This window comes from Solea senegalensis, linkage group LG1 (assembly GCF_019176455.1).
Source record: "Solea senegalensis isolate Sse05_10M linkage group LG1, IFAPA_SoseM_1, whole genome shotgun sequence".
Classification (NCBI taxonomy): domain Eukaryota; kingdom Metazoa; phylum Chordata; class Actinopteri; order Pleuronectiformes; family Soleidae; genus Solea; species Solea senegalensis.
This window is the reverse complement of record NC_058021.1, coordinates 38,649,085-38,672,669: the sequence shown is the minus strand read 5'-3', so window position 1 is coordinate 38,672,669 and position 23,585 is coordinate 38,649,085. Positions and strand designations below refer to the sequence as shown.

Here is a 23,585-nt window from a genome sequence, read left to right as displayed (position 1 = left end):
ACTAGTTCTCTGACAATATCAACATGGCAGTGTGCGCGGAAAACAGCGAGAGTGCCGTCACAGGAAGAGACTTTCAACATAAGGATCGAGCCGAACATTGCCCAACTGTAAATCAGTTAAAAACACTTAGGGACAGCACCGCTTATCGCCAGCGGTGAGCTGCATAAACTAAATAATACATAATAAAAAAAAATAAACCATAAATAATTCTGAATTTAATCTCAGAATTTTGTCTGAATCCTAATCCTCATCTGTAGTTACGTCACATGGTAAATAATCTGTCATATTTTTATATTTGTTACGCAAACAAAATCATTGAGTCTGACTTTCAACAACCGGAGAATCTGGCTCTGGATCAAGACCAAGATCAGGACATGGTCCTGGTCCCAGTGTAGAGCATGGAAACCTAAAAAACACTTTGTCAGTGTCAGTGGATTAAGATCTTTATTGGAAACCAAGCCTTTAAACATCATTGTATATTCTTAGAATTACAGCAACAACAGCGACAGGCCACACCCCCCCCACACACGCATGTGCAGAGCAGTGGTTCAAAAACTGAGCTGCAGGGGGCGCTGCGCTCTGCTCCCCCAGGGGAAAATACAGCTAATAATTATTCTGTATGTAATAATAATAATAATAATAGTTTTATGGTTTAGTTTTTCAGACGTGAGGTTTTATCGGTGTTTATCGAGTTCCGGAACCTCTGCTCTTTTTTCTTTTGTTACGGTCAAACTTTAAAGCGCAAGTTGTTGACGTCGCGAAAAATGGAAAAGAAACAAAGATGAACACGAAGAAAACAACAGAAATAAAAGAAAAATATCTGATTTCAGGAGGGAAAAAAATGGATGAACCATAATTTTCCTTCATTCAAAATAAAAACCAGTGAAAAGAAAAACCTGGATATCACCCTCCATCATGTGGTTTTATTGGATTTATTTGTCATTTGTTTTAAGATACAAAGAAAACCACAGCCGCCAGAAGAAAGAAAAACACAAAGTATTTTCCCCTCTTTTTATTTTTTGGCGAATGCAGAGATTTGTTTCAATTCCACACAAACGTGAAATTAATATAAATACATTTGTTTTTAAAAAGAAGTCGCGTTTGCTGCTGAAGGTGAAAAAAGAAAAGAAAAACTAGAGAGTTCAGACTCTGCGGCGAAAAAGAGAGAAACTATCTGACGTGAAGGAGACGGCAACACGTACAAATCTAGAAATGCTCCAGATGTTAATCTGGATTATCAACCTGCTCTTATTCCACAGTGCATCTGCAGTACCGCTGTGTACAGCTGGGGGCGCTGCAGCAGCTTTGATTTTACCCTGACAGTGAACTTGGTTTCCTGCTGAGAACCAGGCCGGAGACAATTTAAATTAAATGTAGTAATAATCAGTCAAGTGTGTTAATAATCTGTCGGCTGATCAGAATAAAAAAAAGTCGCTATTATTAATTGTTGTTGTTGTTGTTGTTGCGATGTTTCGGTTCAGAATATCTCAGTGGGAGCATCTCCAGTAAAAATGTCCTTGTCCTCCAGAAGCAGCTGTTTTAGATCTGCACACAAAACACAACACACATCATCATTCGAGTTCCTTATTATTCATTCATTCATTCATTTATTAGAGTTCATTATTCTATAGTCAGTGCTCTCAGTGTTTGACATCATTTTCCAGCATAATTCAACGATTCATTCATCACGATGCTCGTGAAATTCTTTTTCTGAATCGTTTTTTTACGCTACTGGATTTTTTTTTCTCCCTGATAAGAATAAAAAGGTCAGAATTTAAAGGGGACATATTATACCCTATTTCTCCAAGTTAAAATAGTTCCCTGGTGTCCTAATAAACATGTCAGTGACATGCTTTGGTCAAAATACCATAAGGATGAAGCATCATAGCAGTTCAATAACCCTGCTAAACCCGCCCCTTTCAGAATGCTCGGTTTTGTGCATGGTCCCTTTATATGCAAATGAGACACAGGCAAACACACACACACTTCTTCCAGGGGGTTTCTGATTTGTCCTCTTTACAGCGCTCACTCGCTCAGATCCTGTTCCCTCCGCTCCATTCCTCTCCCCCTCCCTCCACTAGTTCTCCTACAATATCAACATGGCAGCGTGCGCAGAAAGCAGCGAGAGTGCCGTCACAGGAAGAGACGTCCTACATAAGGATCGAGCCGATCACTGCCCAACTGTAAATCAGTTAAAAACTCTTAGAGACAGCACCGCTGATCGCCAGCAGCGAGCTGCATAAACTGCTGCTGTGTGTGAGTGTCTCAGACTGAGTCTGTGCTCCGGTCATGGAGGACGTACTGAACAAGTATTTTTAATTAGGACGTGTCAGAATGGTCAGTTATAAGCTCTATGTGACCTTTTCTTAAAAATGTGTGTGTTTGTACGTCGGTGAAATACGGCCGCTGACTAAATACGGCGACCGCTGGCTGCAGTCTGATGTGAAGTGGTGCGAACACACGAACACACGTTTGCTGACTTTATCCGGCACATTAGCTTCATATATAAAATCCTCTGAGGCTGGAAGTTTGTGTAAAACACTGTGCTCCACTGTGCAGCCACCAACAGCACACTTGTCCCTCCGCGTTGACATAATACCGCTCTTCCTTCCTCGCCTGCACTCTTGCAGGGACAAGGTGGAGCTAAGGTGGAGCTCTCGAAGTAAACTTACTGGTGGGGCGGTGAAATGCGCATGCTGCCGTCATAAGCGCAGGGAATTCAACATTGCGTGATTTATCGCCTATACTTACACTAAGGGGGACCACGAAAACATGACTGAGTATTCTTTTTCCACACTTTGGCGACTGGTAGGGCCTCCAGAGTCCCAAATATAAGTATTGAAATGGTTAAAAATTGATTTTGCATAATATGTCCCCTTTAAATAAATGGAAAATTTGGAGAAAAGGTCAGAATTATGTGAAAAAATCATTACTATGTGAAAACGTCTGAACTACAAGAAGAAGTCAGAATTACAAGAATGTCGGAATTGAGAGAAAAGGTCCCAACTACGAGAAAACGTCTGAACGAGAAAGTCAGAATTGAGGTTTTCATTTTTTTTCCAGTTGGTCCTAATCCTCTTCCATAGTCTTTCAAATCTTTTATAATTTTTTAAATCTTAAACTTTTCAGAGCAGATTACAGGTTCAAATAAAAATCGCTCACCTCCTCAATGTCGTCGTCATCATCAACGTCACAATCGTCGTCAAACTGCACGTCGTCATCGACGTTGCCCAGAGTGTCCAAGTCCAGTTTGGCTGCGAGGACGAAGACAAGGTGTTAAAAGTCACCAAAATAAAAGCACCACAGAAGAAGGTGATGAAGATGACTGATGATGGTTTTGAAAAATGTGAGCAGCAGAGACAGAAATGTCTTCACTTTAAGAGACAGTTCTTAAAGTGAATAAATAATTATAATAATTATTAAAGAAAAAACTTACCGTGCTCAGGCAGCTCTCCGTACACTTTCAAACTACGAGCCTCGTCTGGGTTGTACTTGAGGATGACGTCAGCTTTGTTGTCCTGGAACACAAATCAGGACACATGAGACAAAACAACACAACAGAGACCAAGAAAACAACACAGACAAAGACAACACTAAAGAGACATAAAATACACAACACAACACAGACAAAGACAACACAACACAGACAAAGGCAACACAATAGAAACAAAAACAACAACACAGACAAAGACAACACAACAGAGACAAATACCACAACACAGACAAAGACAACACAACAGAGACAAAAACACCACCACAGATACAAAAACAACACAACACAGACAAAGGCAACACAATAGAGACAAAAACAACAACACAGACAAAGACAACACTAAAGAGACAAAACAACACAACACAGACAAAACAACAACACAACAGACACAAAATAACAACACAACAGACAAAAACAACAACACAGACAAAGACAACACAACACAGACAAAGCCAACACAACAGAGACAAAATCACCACAGAGACAAAAACACAGAGACAAAAATAACCGGCAGAGACAAAGACGACAACACAGAGACAAAGACAACACAACAGAGACAAAAACAACAACACAACAAAGGCTAAGACAACACAACACAACAGAGACAAAGACAACAGACAAAAACAACACTACAACAGAGACAAAGACAACAACACAACAGAGACAAAAACAACACAACAGAGACAAAGACAACAACACAACAAAGACAAAAACAACAACACAACAGAGGCCAAAACAACAACACAACAGAGACAAAGACAACAACAACAGAGACAAAGAAAACAACAACAGAGATAAAGACAACAAACCTGAGTGCACTGCAGAGGTGAATCCAAATTAAACTGGTTTAAAACCAGGATTAAACCAGTGACAATGAGGTGTAACTCACCTGGTAATCTCTCAGTCCCACCAGGATGATGTCTGACGTGTTAATCCAAACCTGGAGCAAAGAAAAAACACAAAGCAGAGATTACACCATGTGACTCACACACACACACACACACACACACACACACAGAGTCTGTGCTGACTCAGCGGTGTGGACCGTGTGAAAAGGTTAAAGGTCAGCAAGGACGTTCCCACCTTTTTCCGGAGTTTTCCTCTGATGTGGCACAGTCGCTTGGTGCCGTCGAAACACATGGCCTCCAAACGGCCATTCCCCAACATTTTAATCACCTGAGCGTATTCTGGAAACACGTTTGGGCTGATAAGAGATGGGCTGATACTGGATCACATGTCACACAAATGCAAATCCTTCATTATACAGAGACTGGAAGAATTCTTCTTTATGGGAGAAATATCTGTGACATAATTGGACAATTATAATTATGAAAAAGATGGAAATAATGGTGTAAAATGTGCGTCGGTGTCAGTTATCACATGGTCATCAGAGTTTAACAGTGTTTTTCAAATGTAAAGTTCTAGCTAGGGACGGGACTTCGACAATCGACACGTGCTCACCTCCACAAAAAGAGAGTTGAAATGTTGCAGTGGAAATAAATAAATGAATAAATAAATAATATGTAGGTTAACATATTGACTAGATCAGAAATGAGTTGACAGACGATGTTCCATATGTTTAGCAGAGTGCTACAACAATGAATGATGATCGGGGGCGGGTATCACTTGTTGAAAAAAAACATTGCTACAGGTGGATTATTAAAATTTAGCGGCAATAATATTAGACCAATATTATTACCAAGATCAATATTGGACATTACAGCCATGTTTGAGCCTAAAACGAAGTACAGTGTAGAATATTTTCCACCCTCTGCATCGCTGCTGTAAAAAAGAAAGGACACTTTCAACAAAAATTCGACACATGGACCTTGACAATCGTCTCAAAATGCCGTGTCGTTCCCATCCCAACGTCTAGCTCGAGTAAGCTCGGTGCAACTCCAATCATTTTGTGTTGTTTTTCCCTCAGTGACAGAACCCAGTCCCTGCGATCTGTTTTACTTCCTGATAAAAACCATTCTGGAAAATATGTCGCAATTATCTTTGCTCAGAATTGAGATCATGATTTTTTCACAAATGGAAATGTTTAATACACCCATGAACAAAAGATTAGAAACATTCAGTTCAGGCATTCAAGTAAAGTTATTGTTATAACTTTACAGGAAGAGACACGAGAATCAAAGCTGAACAATACTGAACTGTAGACGAGTTAAAAATGTGGCTTCATCTCCAACATTTAGCAAAGCAAATTCACAGGAGTCTGGTGGATATGGTGAGTCAGGTGGTCGTGTGATTCTCGTCACGACCTGCAGGGTTTTAATCAGATCTGTTTTGTATTTATTTCTCCTCAGCTCACACTTTCTCCCGTGTTCTGCGCCGCTGCTCGTAAACTAAGTCATGTGATGTAAAGACTACAAGTGGTGAGAGAGAAGCCAGCGACGAGGAAACTCCCAGAGGGAAATAGCAAATGAAATAAAACGCAGAAGAATCGTTGTCATTTAGAAATGAGATCATGCGTCATTGTAAATCGAGATCGCGATTTTTTTTAACCATTTATCATACAGCCCTAGTTCTTGCTTTGACGAGGTTCCAGGTGAGCTGAGCCGATCCTACAGAGACAAAAACCACATTGAGCCAATGCTACAATGTGACGTCAACAGACTGCAGGTCACTGACTGGTCAGAGAGAGTCGTTAAATAATAACACCATTAAATAATGAATATTTAGATAGAACCATATTTAAGAGAAATGAAGATTCAGTGTCTAAATTAACATCACAGATAAACATTTGTCTAATCCCAGTGATGGTTTCAATGTGTACGACAACATTTATTTAGGTAAAAGCACGAGTGAGGCTGGTGAGATTATTTGAAACATTCTTGGTCCTGGGAATAGGAATTGTTACATAAACCAGTTATTAAATGACTCCATGTTGAAATACGGTCATACTAATAATCTCTGAAGTAGTCATGCCAGGATTAATGATTTGACTTTCAGGTGAAAAACCCTGTTAATCCTTGAGGAAACACCGGTATAGTCTGGATCCAGAACCAGGACCAGAACTAACCTTGTCCGTCTTCTTTGAACACCAGCTCTCTCTTCTCAGACTCATTCTCGTTCTTTCCACGTCGCCGATTCTTTCCTCCTTTACCTGTAAACACAGACAAGACGTCGTCAGTTTACATTCATTCATGTTAGAGCTCCTACTTCAGGGGGTGTTGCTGAACTTGTATTTTCGACTTTCAACTTCATGTCACAGTAAATCAGTTGGACCAAAGAAACTGGAAAATATTCACAGAGTATTTGTTTCATCCCTAATCGCAGTATGATTGTCTTGGGATAACGATGATCACAGCGTCGTATCGCAAAGTTATTGGTATTGTGGACCATGTATCGCATTGTGAGAGACCCTGTGATACAGAAGTAAGTACTTCACACTTCCATCTCGACATCTTTGCCTGGAATTATGATTCTTCAGAATGAAACTGTAGATACAGAATCTCAGACGGGAATTATGAAGCGTCACCCTTTAGTTACAGATTAAAATCTATTCTTTTAAAACCTGTCCTGACACTAAACTCAATGATTCAGTGGAATTAATGGTTTAATAATAAAATGCTCTCTCTGAATCTTCAGCTTTCTTTGCTCCAGGTAACAAAGAAATCAGAAATCGACAAATGAATCCATGATGTAAATCATCGCAAAGATGCAGCTCTGGACCTCAAATGAGAAATCAATGGTTATTTAGATTTAATTTGAGATATTTTAAGCAGTAATTCATTTTAACATTATTAACTGTATCTTGGCAACAGAAACCTGTAGTTTTCATAAAATCACTCACATACTTTGACACAATTCATCGATTACTAAATGAATCCTCAACTATTTATTTAATTGAGTGCTTTTCAACAACTGTTACAAGTTACTGTGATTTTTCTGCTTCTTAAATGGGAATATTTTCCTGTTTCTTTGTTCCATAAAACAAAGAAATCATTAAAAGTGAATCATTTTGTGTTTGAGGACAAAAACACAAGATCATCGTTTCCAGGTTTGACCCGATTAACCGAAAAAATAACCTACAGATGAATGATTGAGAATTCCAGTTAGAGATCATCTCTTACGTCGCTCTAACTAATTAAAACTGAATTTATTCTAAATATGTACACCTTTAATTGGGGTGAAAATTTGATAGTTATCCTGAATTAGAATTCAGCGTCATTTTAGAAATAATTCGACAATAAACACTTAAACACATTTGCGATGACATACGTCACACACACAGACGGGAAAAACGTACGCCAGTTGCGCTGATAAGAGTTTACGTTAAAATATCGTAAATTAGCATTTCAGATTCACAAGAATACAACTACGTGTTCCTGTAGCTTGAGTCCAGATTATCTATTAAATTGTAAATACCCTGCCTTAGTTTAGTTACATTTAGCCAAATAACCAGGTAAAGAGTTAACTGGCGTTATCTTGGGTTAGTTGAGGATAAGTCAGTAAAAAATTACCCAGGCCAGACCGGGTGGGGTTTAATTCGGAGCTAACTGCTAACAGTGTCAGCAGTTGTCCCGGGTAACTCATTATTCTGACAGTGAACACGGGGCAGTTGGAGACACTGACCCGGTATTCACTAACTGGGGTTAAACCAGACTTATTTTCTGTTGTGTTTGAGTAAAAACGTAGAAACTGTGGCGGTAAAATCGCTAATCGTGATGCTAACTAGCGTTAGCCGCTGAGTGTCACGTTTTCACTGCGTGTGTCTGCGCGGCGCGAACTCACAACTACACACATTGACACGCGCTAAAACACGTCCACGCGGCGTGACTCACCTTTATTCTTGGGCATGTTCTGTCCAGAGGATTCGCGAAAATCCCGCTCGATACAAACCACGCGCTGTTTAACAACAAATGTTCACAAAGATGATGATGAGGAGGATGTGAGCTAACGCTAAAGGCTCAGACTGTGCTGTGCTGCTCTGCGCATGCGCCAACCACTCACACATTCAAAACACCGAGTTCTTTATTGAAAAAGGAAACGGTTTCAGACACAAAAAGCCAAGGACGGAAGGATGAATGCGGAGTGTAAGTGTTTTCTACGACCACAAGGTGGCAGTAAGCTACTGTTAATCACCATAGATAGATAGATAGATAGATAGATAGATAGATAGATGGATAGATGTGATGATATTGAATAAAACAAATAAAAATACATTTCAGGGTTAAATAAGTCGATTTTTTGTGGTGTTTTACATTCATTATAACTCGTAAACGTCACTTTATCGCCTCCTAGTGGATTTAATCTGTTATTGCTTCTCTTGCCTGTCTCGTCTCAGTTTTTAAGGAGCCCCTAAAGGGACATCGAAAAAAAAAAAAAAAAACGCAAACATTTTTTACGTTTACGTGAGCAACAGAAATGATCTCGTGCTCACGAGATACTTTCTGGTGCGCACGAGAAAGTATCTTGTGCGCACCAGAAAGTATTGTATGCGCGCGTGATGTCCCCGAACGCAGTTTTAAGATCATTTGAGGCATGAAATTAGTCATTTAGAATTCAAAAATGTGGTTTGTGTATTAAAGTCGTCAAAATCAGTCGTCAAAGTGTGGGAAAAGAATACTCAGTCATGTTTTCGTGGTCCCCCTTAGTGTAAGTATAGGCGATAAAACATGCGATGTTGAATTCCCTGCGCTTATGACGGCAGCATGCGCATTTCACCACAAATGTTACCACCCCACCAGTAAGATTACTTCGAGAGCTCCACCTTAGCTCCACCTTCATAAAATGTCGATCAAACGTGGAACTTATGATGTTTCTTAAACGTATTTTTGTCCACAAACACAAAATGAATCAGTTTTTAATGATTTCTTTGTTTTTATGGAGCAAAACAAACCTTCAGAGTTTCAGTGAATTTTCTTGAAAAAGTGAAAATAATCTATGATTTCCGCTTCTCTGTTTTGATTATGTTTAATTTATTTCTCTTTGGTTTGAGGACGTCGTCTTTTTAAAGTTTGAAACTTTTTATGAGTTATTTTTTTGTGCTCAAATTTAAACATCATTTAAATCCTGGTTAAGAGAATTTCTTTTTCCTGGAAAAACAAACAAACAAAGAAAAGTCCAATAATCGGTTTGTGTGATTTGTCTTCTTTTCTTTTTATTGTTTTTAATAGAAAGTCCAGCTCTCAGAGTGAGTACAAAAACATGGAGCTGGAGTAGCAGCAGGAACGGACTGTGACACAGAGAGAGAGGAAGAGGAGGATGAAGAGGAAGAGAGAGAGAAAAAAGCCGTTCACCTGTTTATCATTACAGAAAAAAACTGAACAAAATGATTCCGTTTACATTCCTTTATCCCAGAGCTGTACATGAAAAATAATCAACATTTATATATATTTATATTTTTATGTTTTAAATGCAATAAAAACAAAAAAACAATCACTGAAGAAGAGACGCAGGACGATGAAAACGATGTTTATCTTCTCAGTCCACACATCCACACACTGTGTTTTTTTTTTTGCGATACTGTTGTGGGTTCATGTGACTTAATGGACCTGTGTGGAGAAGTTAGTGCCATCTAGTGGTCAAACGTTTTCAGGAGCAACTAAATCACACCTTTAACCTTTAATGATTATTGTTCTTTAATTATCGTTGTTTTTAGTTTCACTGATTTATAATTTTTATTTTTATAGTCATAAAATTCCAGATATTTTCATATTTCATCATATATATATATAATATATATATATATATATCATACATTTCATTTTTATTTTAAGTGAAATAAAGGAATATTAACGGTCAGAACGATCACATTACACGTCAGAAAATATTCAGTGAATTATTTCCCAGGATGCCGAGCTGAACTTTGAAGCTACAGTAGGCAGGATTGCAAGAAAAGCAATTATTAATCATCGAGTTTCATACGTTTTTTGGGGGTGGAATCACTCTGTCTGTAGCTCCCAGATAATCACAGACACAAAGGGTCCGCCCACAGTGACAAATCTTTTTAGGGTTTCAAGCAGTAAAATCTGAACGTCTGGCATTAAATTTGCGGTAAATGTGAACACATTTTTTTGATATTTTCTATTACAGGATTTTATTTTGGTAAATTCTGAAGTCAGCAGGTGTTTTTTTGGTATTAATTCAAAATCATTTTGTTTGGATTTTTCCCATTTTTTCTCGTTTGTTTCTTTGCAGAAATAAAGTTGTTACTAAAGCCAACCAACAGGAGGCGTCGTCTCTCCCTCTCTCTGAACTGTTCTGTGATTGGTCAAAGTCTCCTGTCACTGTGGGTCACGTAATTTACATCATGACATTTGATTATTATGGAAATTATTGACCAAAATGATAACAAAAAATCTCACCTACTGCAGCTTTAAAGAGAAAAAATGTTGTCAGTGAATGTGAAGGCTGAAGATCATGTGACCAGGTTTTAAAGGGTTTTGCGGAGTCGTCATCATCATCATCATCATCATCATCATCATCATCACAACTGAACTCCTGGATTAAGTTTGGTTCCAGATTATTTAATCCGATTTAATTTAAGATGTTTCTGCTTTCTTTGTTTCACGTCTCACAGATAAAAAAAAAAGAAAATTGAATTCATAGAAACCCAAGTTTTCAGACGGGAAACCTTCTTTCCTGTCTGCGTCCACCAGGGGGCTTAGAACTTTAACATTTGCAGCTCGTGCTGAAAAGCTTTTAATGGCTAATTTTCACACACACACACAAAATCGCTGTGTGAAATGAGCGGTTGAACGGTTTCCTCGAACCACTTTGCATTATTTTTGTGGAGTGTATTTAAAAACGTGACCACTAGGGGGCAAAAACCCAACATTAACGTGCTTTGAATCTGCTTGTTTTTGTTTGATCGAAAAACATTTGTGGCACGAATTTTTCAAACAAAAAATTGGGTTGTGCGAACTTTGCGTAAAAAACAACAGTTTATTTGTTTTTCTTTTAATGGTTTCCTCGCACCAATTTGCATATTTTTTGTGGCGAACAACAATACTAACATGCTTTGATCGGCTTGTTTTTGTTTCATTTTGTGATGTTTGTCGACAATCAGAGAAATGTTTAACCGAGTTTTGTTTGTGGTTTGATCATAAAAGTAAAATCCTGGACTCCCTAAACACTCGGAACTAAATCGCTTATTTACGATAAGACGACTCTAATTTCCCATGTCTTCTTTAAATTTGCTATTCATCTTAAAGTCAAAACAGCGACATATCAGAGCAGAGGCTACGATATTCTGCCTCTCGCCGTCATTTACACCCACCGTTGTTATTTATCGTGGACGCCGTCTTCTCGGAGGCTCATTGAGGTTAAAACCGTGGCTCCTATAAATGCATACGTTAAGATTGCCATACGTTCACTTATCTTTGAAGTCTATAAATACAGTACGTTCTTTTTTTGCTCCGCGTTTTCGAGGCAGCTCTGATTGTCCAAAGCAAAGACTCCGCCCAGCTGACGGACTACAGCGAGACAGTGGACAAGAGCCAATCGTGTCCGTTAAGGTGCAGGACAGCGGAGGAAGAGGGGGGGGCCATGGGGGCGGGGCCAGGCGTCAGTGGCCATCTCTGTGCTCATATTTGGCGTTAGCATGTCCATCAGTAGTCTGTCCTGCCGGACCGTCCTGCAGTGGACAGGAGGGAGGGAGGAGCCGGCAGAGGTCAGATCGAGGTCAGAGTTGGTGGGTGGAGGTGAGGGGGCACGGGGCTTAAAGGTCACAGAGCGGTGGATGTGATCTTCTTAACCCCCCTCCGCTGTGCCAGAGTGGAACGACCCACCGGTTCCAGGACTGGGGGGACGTTCCTGTTCAGGGCGGAGTAGGTGGCGGCCATCGCTCCCTGAGGAGGCGGAGACAAAGAGACGACACAGTGACGTGTTATTTACGTCTTGGATGAATTTAAAGGAACAATTCTGTCATAAACCTGACAAAATCTTGTCTATGATGTCTTATGAACATGTTCACGTCTTTATCGCACTGTGAGACAGAAGTCTGTAAACCACACACTCTCCCACACCAAAGCCCAGAGAAAAAATCAGTGACTTTAACATCACAGCACACAGGAGTTGTTGATCCACTGCTGCATCATCACTAAGTTCAAATGTCTTATTTTGTGAATTCAGCATTTGAGGCAATCTTCATTCAGATTTACCTCAGTGACACAAAGTGACCACATGAGGCAGCGGAGGACCAGCAGCTCCTGTGTCCCTGCAGCTAAAATCACTGATGTTCTCTGTGGACTTTGGTGTGAGAGAGTGAGTGGTTTACAAACTTAGGTCTCACAGTGAGATAAAGACACGAACATGCTCACGCCTCAGTGAATATGTGGGTCGTGTCCATGACAACAAACAGCAGCAGTGTGTGTGTGTGTGTGTGTGTGTGTGTGTGTGTGTACAGATGGAGCGTGCGTCACCTTGACGAGGTGCGGTGCGTCCTGCCTGTTGAGTGTGTATTTGGGCAGCTGGTCTCTGTGCGTCACCCATGGGTGTCGCAGAACCTGACCCGCCGTCAGGCGCTGGTGAGGGTCCACGTGCAGCATCCGTGACACCAGGTCCTGGCGGGTCACAGGTTTACAGAGTCAGAACAAACATTAAACATTTACAGCTGCTTAAATGTCAATATTTTCTACTTTCTGTAATTTTTCAGATTCTTTCTTTGTCAGATATGTGAGTGTCTGTCGTCTCAATGATGAGGACACTCAGCGTCTGCGTCCTCACCTTAGCCTCAGTGGACACAGACGTCCAGTATCCTCCGCTGAGAGAGAACTTCCCGCTGCCGATGCGAGCCAGGATCTCCTCCGGAGTGTCTTCAGGACCGTTGGCAAACGGAGTGAAGCTGCAGAATAACCAGAGACGTAAAGTCGTTTCTAACATCATGTGATTCATTGATTTAAAAACATACACTAACAGTGCGTGTGTGTGTGTGTGTGTGTGTGTCTGACCCTGTTAACATGGTGTAGAGCAGAACTCCCAGACTCCAGATGTCACAGGCTGCATCATATCCCTGTTTCTTTAACACCTGACCACACAAACAACAAGCCACGAATGTCAGGGTTAGTGGGTGAGAGCATGAACCCATACGGAGCTTCAGGGCTCTATAGCGCCCCCACAAGCTCACGGTCGGACAAAAGTTGTGTTACTCCAAAGTTTGTTGAGGAATTTTTTGGGGAATATTTGATGCGAGAGATAAAGTCGCCAAAATTGCGTTAAATGCTAAATTTGTCGCATATAGTCGTTCCGATTTTGAGCAAACTTGGTAAACTCGTTGCTTTCATGATTCCAAACTAATTTCTAATGTACATCCATTAGCTCCGCCCACCCAGAAGTCAGCCATTTTGGAAAAACAACTTCATAAACAGCAGTGATTTCACTAAAGCTTTCGTTACATTCAATAAAACTGTCATTTCTGATAATTTAGATTTTTGTTGTTTTTCTTTTTGGGCCAAAAATAAGGAAAGTGTCTCATGAACAAGTTTATTTTACTTTCCTGAAAATCAGTTTTTGCATTCTGTTTACTGACCTACAACCTGTCTATCTACAAAGGACAAGGATGAGAGGATGAAGGGGTGTGGTCATACCAACCTCAGGAGCGACAAAGTTGGCGGTGTAACACGGCGTCATGAGCAGACCGTTCTCTGCTCGCAGCTGTTTGGCGAAACCAAAGTCACAGATTCTGATGGACTCGGCATTCCCGCTCTCATCCACGTACAGAATGTTACTGGGCTTCAGGTCTCTGTGGACCACCTGTCACACACAGACACAGACACACAGACACAGACACACACAGACACACACAGACACACACACACACACACACACACACACACACACACACACACACACACAGAACGTTTCCTGTTAGATTTCCTGCCTGTCACTGTGTATATAAAGGTGAATTCTGTGTTTTAATTAGTGCTGTCAAATGATTCAAATATTTTCAACATTTTTATCTAATCTAAATGTCCCTTGATTTCTTTTAGTCCCATTATTTTTTTCTCATTTTAAAGCTCATCAACACCCTGCAGATTCATTCCTCTTATTGTGCGGCTCTCACAATAATAAGAGAGGCTGTGTATCAGTCTGCAGTATGTGAATAAAGTGCCGTTCTAATAGGAGCTAAAGGAGCTAGCAGTCTTTGGTGGTCTCCGTACTACGATTCGGGGGTCTACCAGCGTGGTTGGTAACACTGCATACATCATGACATACATCATTGTGGGGAGTGCGTGGAGAAATGATCCAGGCTGCGTTGGAGACGGAGAATCCACTCACAACGGAACATTAGCCTGCTACTCTGTGGCCGGCTCGCAGTGTGTCTGTTGTGTTGTTTCTGGTTGAGCTAGATCCGGTGTGGTGTTGTACTTTTTCTAACGTTACTAGTTGTTGCAACAGAATGTGAAAAAAACCTACAAAGTTTGCTCGGTCAAAAAGAACGTTAATTTAAAATAATTGACGCCGTTAAAATGGGTTTGTGCTAATGCTGTTAGTAACGCCTTTAACTGACAGCACTGAAGTGTTGATGAAGTGTGAAGAACTGTGAAGAACGTACTCCCTGCACGTGCAGATACTCCAGCGTTTTGGTGATGGTGTAGAGGACGGCGCTCGCCTCGCGCTCAGAGAAAAACTTCTGCCTCAGGATTTTGTCGAGCAGTTCTCCTCCTTTCATCAACTCTGTGACCAGGAAGACGGAGCGACCGTCGTCATAGACCTGAGAGACGAACAAACAACATGAGAAAATACAAAACAACATTTTACAAGAGTCCCAAAAACAGTCAAAACTAACATTTCTGATATTTATTTAAACATTTTTTAATCTATTACAAAAACAGGACAGGAGGAAGAAAGAAAGGACCGAAAATTTGATATAAATCTGTGTAAATAAAAAATGTTTGGTTCCAGTTTCATTTGAATGTTGAATATTTAAAAAAAATAGAATTTTTTAAGACTAAAAGAAAAATCAGATGAATCAAAGAAATAATCAATGGATAGTTATTCTGGATGTTAAAGAGAATTAAACCAGTGAAACAAAGTGTGTTAAACTCACGTCTTTGAGCGTGATTATGTTGGGATGTTGTCCGTATCTCAGCAGAATCTCCACCTCTTCTGTCGGGTCTCTCTTTGCTTTGTTTATGATCTGAAACACAAACACCACGTGTATACGTCACATGACGCAGACGCAACAGTTGTTTGTTTGTTGTGTTTGTTTGTTTGTTGAGATGAACCTTGACGGCGTACTCCATGCCGCTGCCTTTGTTCACGCAGCGTTTACAGATGGAGTACGAGCCCACGCCGATGTCCTCTTTGATCTCGTAGACGTCGGAGAACAACGACGTGCTGCGGTGAAGATTCTGCAAACAACACTCTTGTTTTATGACTAAATAAAGAAAAGAAAAACACACAATAACAACAATACAACTATGTACAGGTAGGGAGTGATCCTTTTCGTACAGCAGTCATTGGTTTGTGAAAATAAAATCAGGCCTATGGTATGACATATTTGACCCAGTTCTCCCAGTATGAAGCAAATTTCTCCAATTTATGGTTAACAAATGCAGTTATCCTCTCCATTTTATAAGTGCCCATTGTAATGTCCATCCCAGATTTAAAGTTGGGCTCTTTTGATAACAAATTAATTAAGTTATTTGTATATGTGATGTTTTTGTAGAGAGTTTTTAGGTAAAGTTTTCTTCTTGTACGATTTCACTGTGTGTGTGTGTGTGTGTGTGTGTACCTGTACTATAGCATTAGGCAGTGGTTGTGTCTCCTCCTCTGTTATGGCCACAAAACTGAATCCTCTGAACAGCTGATGAGCGTTAGCACTGGGAGGCACACCAGGAGAGTCTGAAACACACACAGTCACAGTTAATCCTCTGTGTTCAGAGGACTTTTAACAGGAACATAAGCAGCAGCAGCAGCAGCAGCAGCAGCAGCAGCAGCAGCAGCAGCAGCAGAGTTTATTACCTCTGGGAGTTTTGGCGGTGAACTCTGGATCAAAATAGAAAGTGTCGTCAGGTCGTCCTGCAGCTGGTTTGAAAGGAGGAGGAATCTCTCTGCGGAACAGTTTCTACACCAGGAGGAAGAGAATGTTAGAACAACTCAGAGACACAGAAATGATGAGTGAGAGAGAAATCACTGTGTGTGTGTGTGTGTGCGTGTGTCTGTGTGTGTGTGCATGTATGCGTGTGTTCATGCGTGCGTGCTTGTGTCACTGACGTTCCAGTCGATGGTGCTGAAGAAGTGATGTCTCTTGATCTCCTCCACTCCGTCTGGACCTGCTCCTGAACACACAAACACACACAAGAACATGTGCATGAAACCAGCAGGGGGCAGAGTCACAACCATTCATTTGTTCATTTATTTACAAGTAATCTGGTTTAGATTAACAAATTCACATCTCTGTAAACATCAATTTAAATCATTCTTTAAAGATCTAGAGATCTCTACGTTCACTCACTCATTCACTCACCCTGAGTGTTTTTGTAAAGTGGTTATGTTCAGAGAAACCTCAGAAGAACGGCTCCACTATCTCAGTGAGTGAGAGCGTGTGAGTGAGTGGGTGAGTGAGTGAGTGAGTGAGTGGGTGAATGTGTGAGTGAGTGAGTGTGTGAGTGAGCGGGTGAATGAGTGAATGTGTGAGTAGGTGAATGTGTGAGTGTGTGTGTGTGAGTGAGTGAATGAGTGAGTGTGTGAGTGAGTGAATGAGTGAGTGTGTGAGTGGGTGAATGAGTGAGTGGGTGTGTGAGTGAGTTTTTTTTACCTAATCTGTTTGCAGGGTTTCTTTTGAAAAGGTTCCTGAGGAGACTCTGAGCTTCAGAACTCAGAAACTGAGGCATTCCCAGTTTCGCTCTGTGACATAAAACAAAGAAATAAATTTATGGACCAAAAGTTTAATGAATTATGAAAAGAATCCTTTGTCTGTTATAAATCTCTCCTCTTCCTCCTGAGTGCTGCACTTTATCTCCTCTATTATAAATCATTCACTCCTCCTCCTCCTCCCAGGGGGAAGGAAGGATGGAAGGAAGAAAGAAAGCAGGAGGAGGGAGGTCTGAGTCTCTCTGCCTCCTCTCGGATGTTCTGCTGCTGCTGAAATAAAAGCCGCAGTCGGAGATTGGATCAGAGTTTTTTTTTTACAAAGAGTATAAAGTGTCTTACTTAAGGATCATGGTCATCGTCTCCTTCCGGTCTTTGCCCTGAAAAGGCAACGTTCCCGTCAGCATCTCAAACTGGAACAGAGAGGAGAGAGAAGAAATGACACCGGCACAGATTTAAACTGCTGCTCATTAAAAAGCTGAAATATCATTACAATAAAGACAATTTAAGATTTAAGGGCATCAGGAGATTACGTTTCTTCACAAAAACCTACATTTTTGTGTGTTCACGTCCATTTAAAGTCTGCCTTAAATATTATTCATATTTTTTATTTGTTTTGACTTTATTTGTGTGTTACTTTATTCCCCATTTTGGAAAGGCATTCAATACACAGCATTTCTCTGGCTTAATATGTTAGTGGCCACCCAGTTTTTATTTCGGTACATTTTACTTTGTGGCTCGTTGGATATTTTTGGTTGAATTGCTGTATTTTCTTTCTTTTTTACAATGACCAGTGATAATTCATAGGATTTTCAGGCAGTCTCATGGGATGAGAAGTGACAAGGACAAAATCGATTAATGTATAAAAAAGTCCCTTTTCCAATGCTGTTACATTCTGTTATTATTAAGCAATTCACTTTCGTCCCTTCTCTCTTTTTCAGTGTTTTTTGATATTGATTTTGGCGTTATATGTTTAAGTATTTAAACTTGGGAGCTCTACTAGGTAGGGTTGATAGCTCAATGAGGGTTACAAGGAAGTTATGTGTATATCACAGAAGGAAGGGAGGGGTGGGGGGACACACAGGGATTTTGTACCACCACGTGTCAGGGTTACAATTCATTCTGATCAGGGGTCACTTGGATGGCTAATTACACTATACTATCCCTCAATATTAGGGGATTAAATTCACCATTTAAGTGCTCAAAAGTTCTAGAATTATTGAAAATCAAAAATGTTGATGTGGCTCTCTTATCTGAGACTCATCTAGAACCGTCTGATGTCCGTCGTATGCAGAACAAACACTACAGAGTAGTAACATCCTCCGGGGATGGATCTAAGACCAAAGGGGCTATGATTGTAATGAAAAGTAAACTAAATCTGGCAATTGATAAAACTAGCTGTAATAATTCAGGGAGATTGGCTTATTGTGGGGTTTCTATCCAAGGGAGAAAATAGCCTTTGCAAGTATATATGCGCCAACAACCTTTGACCCATATTTTTTTCCTTTGTTAACTAAAGAGTTACTGTGTCTCTCTAATTACTCACTTATTGTAGGATCAGACATGAATAAATGTTTTGATAGTAATCTAGATAGATCTAAACCATCCATTACACACTCACAAGCTTTATCCTCTAAAGCTTTAAAGAACTTTGCTAAGGACATTAATTTGGTGGATATCTGGAGGATTCAGAATCCTACGGTTAGGGATTACACATACTTCTCCCCATATCATAAAATGTTCTCGAGAATAGACTATATCTTAGCCACACCAAACCTGATTCCAATTGTAGATGAAGTTGTATTTCTACCTCGTAATATCTCTGATCATAACGCAATAATAACCTCATTTAATCTGGTTCTCCTACAGGGTACACACTCCAGGTGGAGGTTTAATACAACTCTTCTTAAAAATGGAAAATATCTCTCACAAGTTAAAACCAAATTGGTAGAATTTATTAACATTAACAAAGATTCAGTCTCGGATAACGCAATTGTATGGTCAGCGATCAAGGGCTTTCTACACCACAATGCGATTGGCTTCTCATCTTATCTTAAAAAAATACAACAGATTTCCCAATTAGAACAGGCTTGCAGTAATCTAGAGAGAGAGCTTAAGGACAATTATAGAGACGAAGTGGAGAGCTTAAGTCAGTGAGGGCAGAGCTAGATGATATTCTTAGGCAGCGGGTTGAATTTTTGATGCACACCACCAAACATAGATATTATGCTGATAGCAGTAAACCAAGTCGTCTCCTTGCTTTAACGTTGAAACGGCAAGAAAACCAATTCAACATTCCATCTATCAACTGCCCGGTTAAGGGACGGGTTACCAAAACAGCCGATATTAATAATACATTTAAGTCATTTTTCGAGAATCTCTACTTCTCAGAGGACAGACTTACACCGGAATTATTTGATTCATTTTTTGACAAGCTTAACTTACCAATACTGTCTGAAAATGAATCTAAGGAACTTAATAACTTTAGATGAGCTACATACAGCAGTTAAATTAACCAATAGGGGGCGCTCCCCAGGAATTGATGGGATCCCTGCTGAACTTTATTTAGAACTATGGAATATTATAGGTCCGATTTGGTTAAACACAATTAATTCTGCTATAAAAAAGGGCTATTTCCACAAAGATCTAAACACAGCACTTGTGTTTCCCCAGAGTTGTGCGAGTTACCGTCCTATATAACTAATTAACGCAGATATCAAAATTTACTCTAAAGTTATTGCTTTGCAGCTGGACAAAGTCGCAGGGAAATTAATTAATCCGGACCAAACCGGCTTCCTTAAAGGTCGGTTAGCATCAGACAATGTCCGACGGCTTTTACATGTCATCGCTGATGCCAAAAACACAGGCTTGCCAGGTGGACTCCTATTTCTTGATGCGGAAAAAGCATTTGACTGCTTGGAATGAGGATATCTGTGGAAAGTCTTGGAAAAATTTAAATTTAGTCCGAATTTCAGGGCTGCCCAGCATCTCCTGCCATTTTCAATTTGTCTCTCGAACCATTGGCCCAATACATTCGACAAAGCACATTCGTTGTTTCAATTAACAATTTCTACATCACACTCAATGTCAATGTATGCGGATGACACACTTGTTTATCTCTCCAACCTACAATGTGTGTGCTGGAAATCATAGAACACTTTGGTACACTTTCTGGTTATAAGATTAACCATTCGAAGTCAATCCTACTACTGTTGAACATAGATCTGATACCAGTGGCGCAAAAAGCAGTATATTTAGGTATAGAAATTAGTCCCTGTATCCAGGCAATAGCGAAAAATAACTACTCTTCCATTTTTAAAAAACTGAGGATGACCTTGAGAGGTGGGCAGCACTCCCTTCATCAATGCCCGCCCGTATAGCTACAGTCAAAATGAATGTGCTCCCATGCATTAACTTTGTAAGTTCTATGCTCCCTTTACCAACCCCAGCGGGGTTCTGGCAGAAACTTGACTCGAAGCTTAAAAAGTTCATTTGGAATGGGAAAAAACCTTGCATTAAATGGTCAACGTTACAGCGAGATAAACCCCAGGGTGGATGGGCTTGCCCAAACTTTAAACGTTATATCATTGGGCATTCGTGTTGCGTTCTTTGAAACACTGGTTTGATACAGAGGTAACTTCCCCCTGGAAGATATTAGAACAGGAGTTGGTTCATCCCCTAAGACTTCAGGATGTGGCTTTCTCTGGACTCAAACATAAGAAATGTTATTCTCAATTTGGCCCGATAATTTCATATGTAATACAACTTATGTTGAGTGTAGAGAAATATATGGGTCAAAATGGCAAAAACACTCCCCTATTTGGCATAAAGCCGATTTATTGACAGGTGGCGAACCATTCATTTCACGATTGTGGGCTCAACATGGCATTTGGACACTGGGGGATATCTCAGGCCAAAATGCAATTTTGGATTTTTCCAATCTAATGTCCCATTTTGGTATCTCAAGAAACTCACAACTTAATTTGCTCAAGGTTCCTTGGGGATTCACCCTTTAATATCACTCATGGAGAAAGCTCCCCATAAGAAAACAGTCTCTTATGTTTATGTGTAAACTCTGGCTGGCTGGCATGACTGCAGCTAAAAAAATTATAGTTTTAAGGTGGCTTCCGCCATATCAGTTATTAATAAAACACTGGCTGCAAGCTCTCCTCGAGGTGATCTACCTGGAGTGGTCATCAGCTCGTATTAATAATTCTAAGCCACAAATATTACAGATTTGGAAAAAAGCTGCAGAAGATGCTCACATATTATTGTCATGACCTTTAAGGTTTATCTGTGTCATGCTGTATGCTTGTACTCCTGTATATCACATTGTACTATATGTCTGTTTTGATACGGATTTTGTGAAGATGTATAACTGTGTGTCCCGTGGGGAGGGGGAGGAGGCAAGGGAGGGGGGTGATTTGTGTGTTCTGGGGGGAGGGATGGGAGCGGTGTTGTGGGTATTCAATGTTTGTGTTTATTTTTTTGTGTTAATGTTAAAACCAATAAAAAGTTGATCACAAAATATTCATTCATATTTTTGATATATATATACATATATATATATATATATACATACATATATATATACATACATATATATATATATATATATATATATATATATATATATATATATATATATAAATATATATATATATATATATATATATATATATACATATATATATATGATTTTATTGAATCAGACTCAAATATTTCACCTGGTCTGTTTCAAATTCTTGATGATGTTTTAACATCAATCAATTCAAAGTTTACAAAGAATAATCAGAATCAGGGATTGAGGCTTCTCACTCACTCTCCCACACCAAACCTCATAGAGAAAATCAGTGATTTTAGCTCACAGGGACACGGGAGCTGCTGGTCTACTTCTGCCTCATGTGGTCACTTTGTGAATGAAGGATTTCAAATGCCGAATTGACAAAATAAGACATATGGGGTTTGGTGTGGGAGAGTGAGTGGTTTACAAACTTCTGTTTACAGTGAGACAAAGAAGTGAACATGTCGTCAGCTGTGTGTAAGATCACTTTTTTGACAATTGATAATCAGATAATGGATCGTGTCAGTCCTATTGCAGAATGAAAATGTCTAAGACTGGGATTAAGACTTTTATTTGTTCTTCCTGAGTCTATGAATGGCATATTCTCACCATCAGTACACCGTACGACCACCAGTCGGCGCTGTGCGTGTGTCCTCGTCTGTTCACCACCTCAGGAGCCATGTACTCCACCGTCCCACAGAAGGAGTAGGCTTTGTTCTCATGGTCTATGGACTCCTTACTGAGGCCAAAGTCAGTCAATTTAATGTGTCCTTCTTCATCGAGGAGGATACTGAAACAACACAGATATCATAAATTAACATGTGTATAATCTGTGTGCCTGTGTGTGTGTGTTCACATACTTCTCAGGCTTGAGGTCTCGGTAAATGATTCCGAGGCCGTGCAGGTGATCCAGAGCCAGAGCCAGTTCAGCCAAGTAAAACTTCACATCCTCCTCTGTGAACATCACCTGCAACACACACACACACACACCTTTTATTTTAACACTTTATTAATGTTTATCACCCACAGTGATCATAAACATGGGTTATGATCTCATGTTTGATACCAATGTCACACACTCAAGAATCTGCCGATACCGTTATCTACCGATACTGATATCTACAAATATCAATATCTACTGATACCACAAACTGAAGGATCTGCCAAAACGGTATCTACCAATACCGATCTCTACCGATGCCGCTATCTACCGATATTGATATCTACCAATACCGATCTCTACCAATACGATCTCTACTGATACCGCTATCTACCGATATTGATATCTACAAATATCGATATCTACTGATACCGATGTCACAAACTGAAGGATTTGCCAAAACGATATCTACCAATATCGATATCTACCGAGACCAATGTCACAAACTGAAGTATCTGCCGATACGATATCTACTGATACCGAGGTCACAAACTCAAGTATCTGCCCATAACGATATCTACCAATACTGATATCTACCGATATCTACCGATACTGGTGTCACAAACTCAAGTATCTGCCAATACCGATATCTACCAATACCAAGGTTACAAACTCAAGTATCTGCTGATACAGATATCTACCGATACTGATATCTACCAATGTCGATATCTACCGATACTGGTGTCACAAACTCAAGTATCTGCTAATACCGATATCTACCAATACCAAGGCTACAAACTCAAGTATCTGCCATGCGATATCTACCGATACCGATGTCACAAACTCATCTGCCAATACGATATCTACCGATACGATGTCAC

The 23,585-nt window shown here is 40.0% G+C and overlaps 2 protein-coding genes across 2 annotated transcripts in view; both read right to left on the bottom strand.

Moving 5' to 3' along the window:
* Window positions 1-425: 425 nt before the first annotated feature.
* eif1axb (eukaryotic translation initiation factor 1A X-linked b) lies at window positions 426-8,459 on the bottom strand. Its single transcript, XM_044025041.1, has 7 exons — window positions 8,284-8,459; window positions 6,519-6,602; window positions 4,577-4,680; window positions 4,383-4,433; window positions 3,437-3,518; window positions 3,163-3,254; window positions 426-1,545 (listed from the first exon to the last, which is right to left on the bottom strand). The coding sequence occupies exons 1-7, from the start codon at window positions 8,297-8,299 to the stop codon at window positions 1,540-1,542; spliced, it is 435 nt and encodes a 144-aa protein (XP_043880976.1). The 5' UTR covers window positions 8,300-8,459; the 3' UTR covers window positions 426-1,539.
* Window positions 8,460-9,576: 1,117 nt separating this feature from the next.
* rps6ka3b (ribosomal protein S6 kinase, polypeptide 3b) overlaps window positions 9,577-23,585 on the bottom strand; it is a 40,171-nt gene continuing 26,162 nt past the window's right edge. Inside the window, exons 7-21 of the mRNA XM_044029713.1 lie at window positions 22,685-22,791; window positions 22,434-22,614; window positions 17,603-17,673; window positions 17,208-17,296; window positions 16,664-16,728; window positions 16,412-16,514; window positions 16,182-16,291; window positions 15,673-15,798; window positions 15,495-15,584; window positions 15,000-15,158; window positions 14,036-14,197; window positions 13,396-13,472; window positions 13,172-13,289; window positions 12,868-13,008; window positions 9,577-12,294 (exon numbers count right to left, since the gene is read on the bottom strand). Of these exons, the coding sequence (XP_043885648.1) occupies window positions 12,172-12,294; window positions 12,868-13,008; window positions 13,172-13,289; window positions 13,396-13,472; window positions 14,036-14,197; window positions 15,000-15,158; window positions 15,495-15,584; window positions 15,673-15,798; window positions 16,182-16,291; window positions 16,412-16,514; window positions 16,664-16,728; window positions 17,208-17,296; window positions 17,603-17,673; window positions 22,434-22,614; window positions 22,685-22,791 (1,722 nt within the window). The 3' untranslated portion in view covers window positions 9,577-12,171. The remainder of the gene's footprint in view (window positions 12,295-12,867; window positions 13,009-13,171; window positions 13,290-13,395; window positions 13,473-14,035; window positions 14,198-14,999; window positions 15,159-15,494; window positions 15,585-15,672; window positions 15,799-16,181; window positions 16,292-16,411; window positions 16,515-16,663; window positions 16,729-17,207; window positions 17,297-17,602; window positions 17,674-22,433; window positions 22,615-22,684; window positions 22,792-23,585) is intronic.

Coding starts and splice junctions, on each gene's coding strand:
- eif1axb (XM_044025041.1), bottom strand. Junction 4,434..4,576: donor GAGGAAAACTCCGGAAAAAG/GTGGGAACGTCC, acceptor TCTTTGCTCCAG/GTTTGGATTAACACGTCAGA. Junction 3,519..4,382: donor TGGGACTGAGAGATTACCAG/GTGAGTTACACC, acceptor TTTGTGTTCCAG/GACAACAAAGCTGACGTCAT.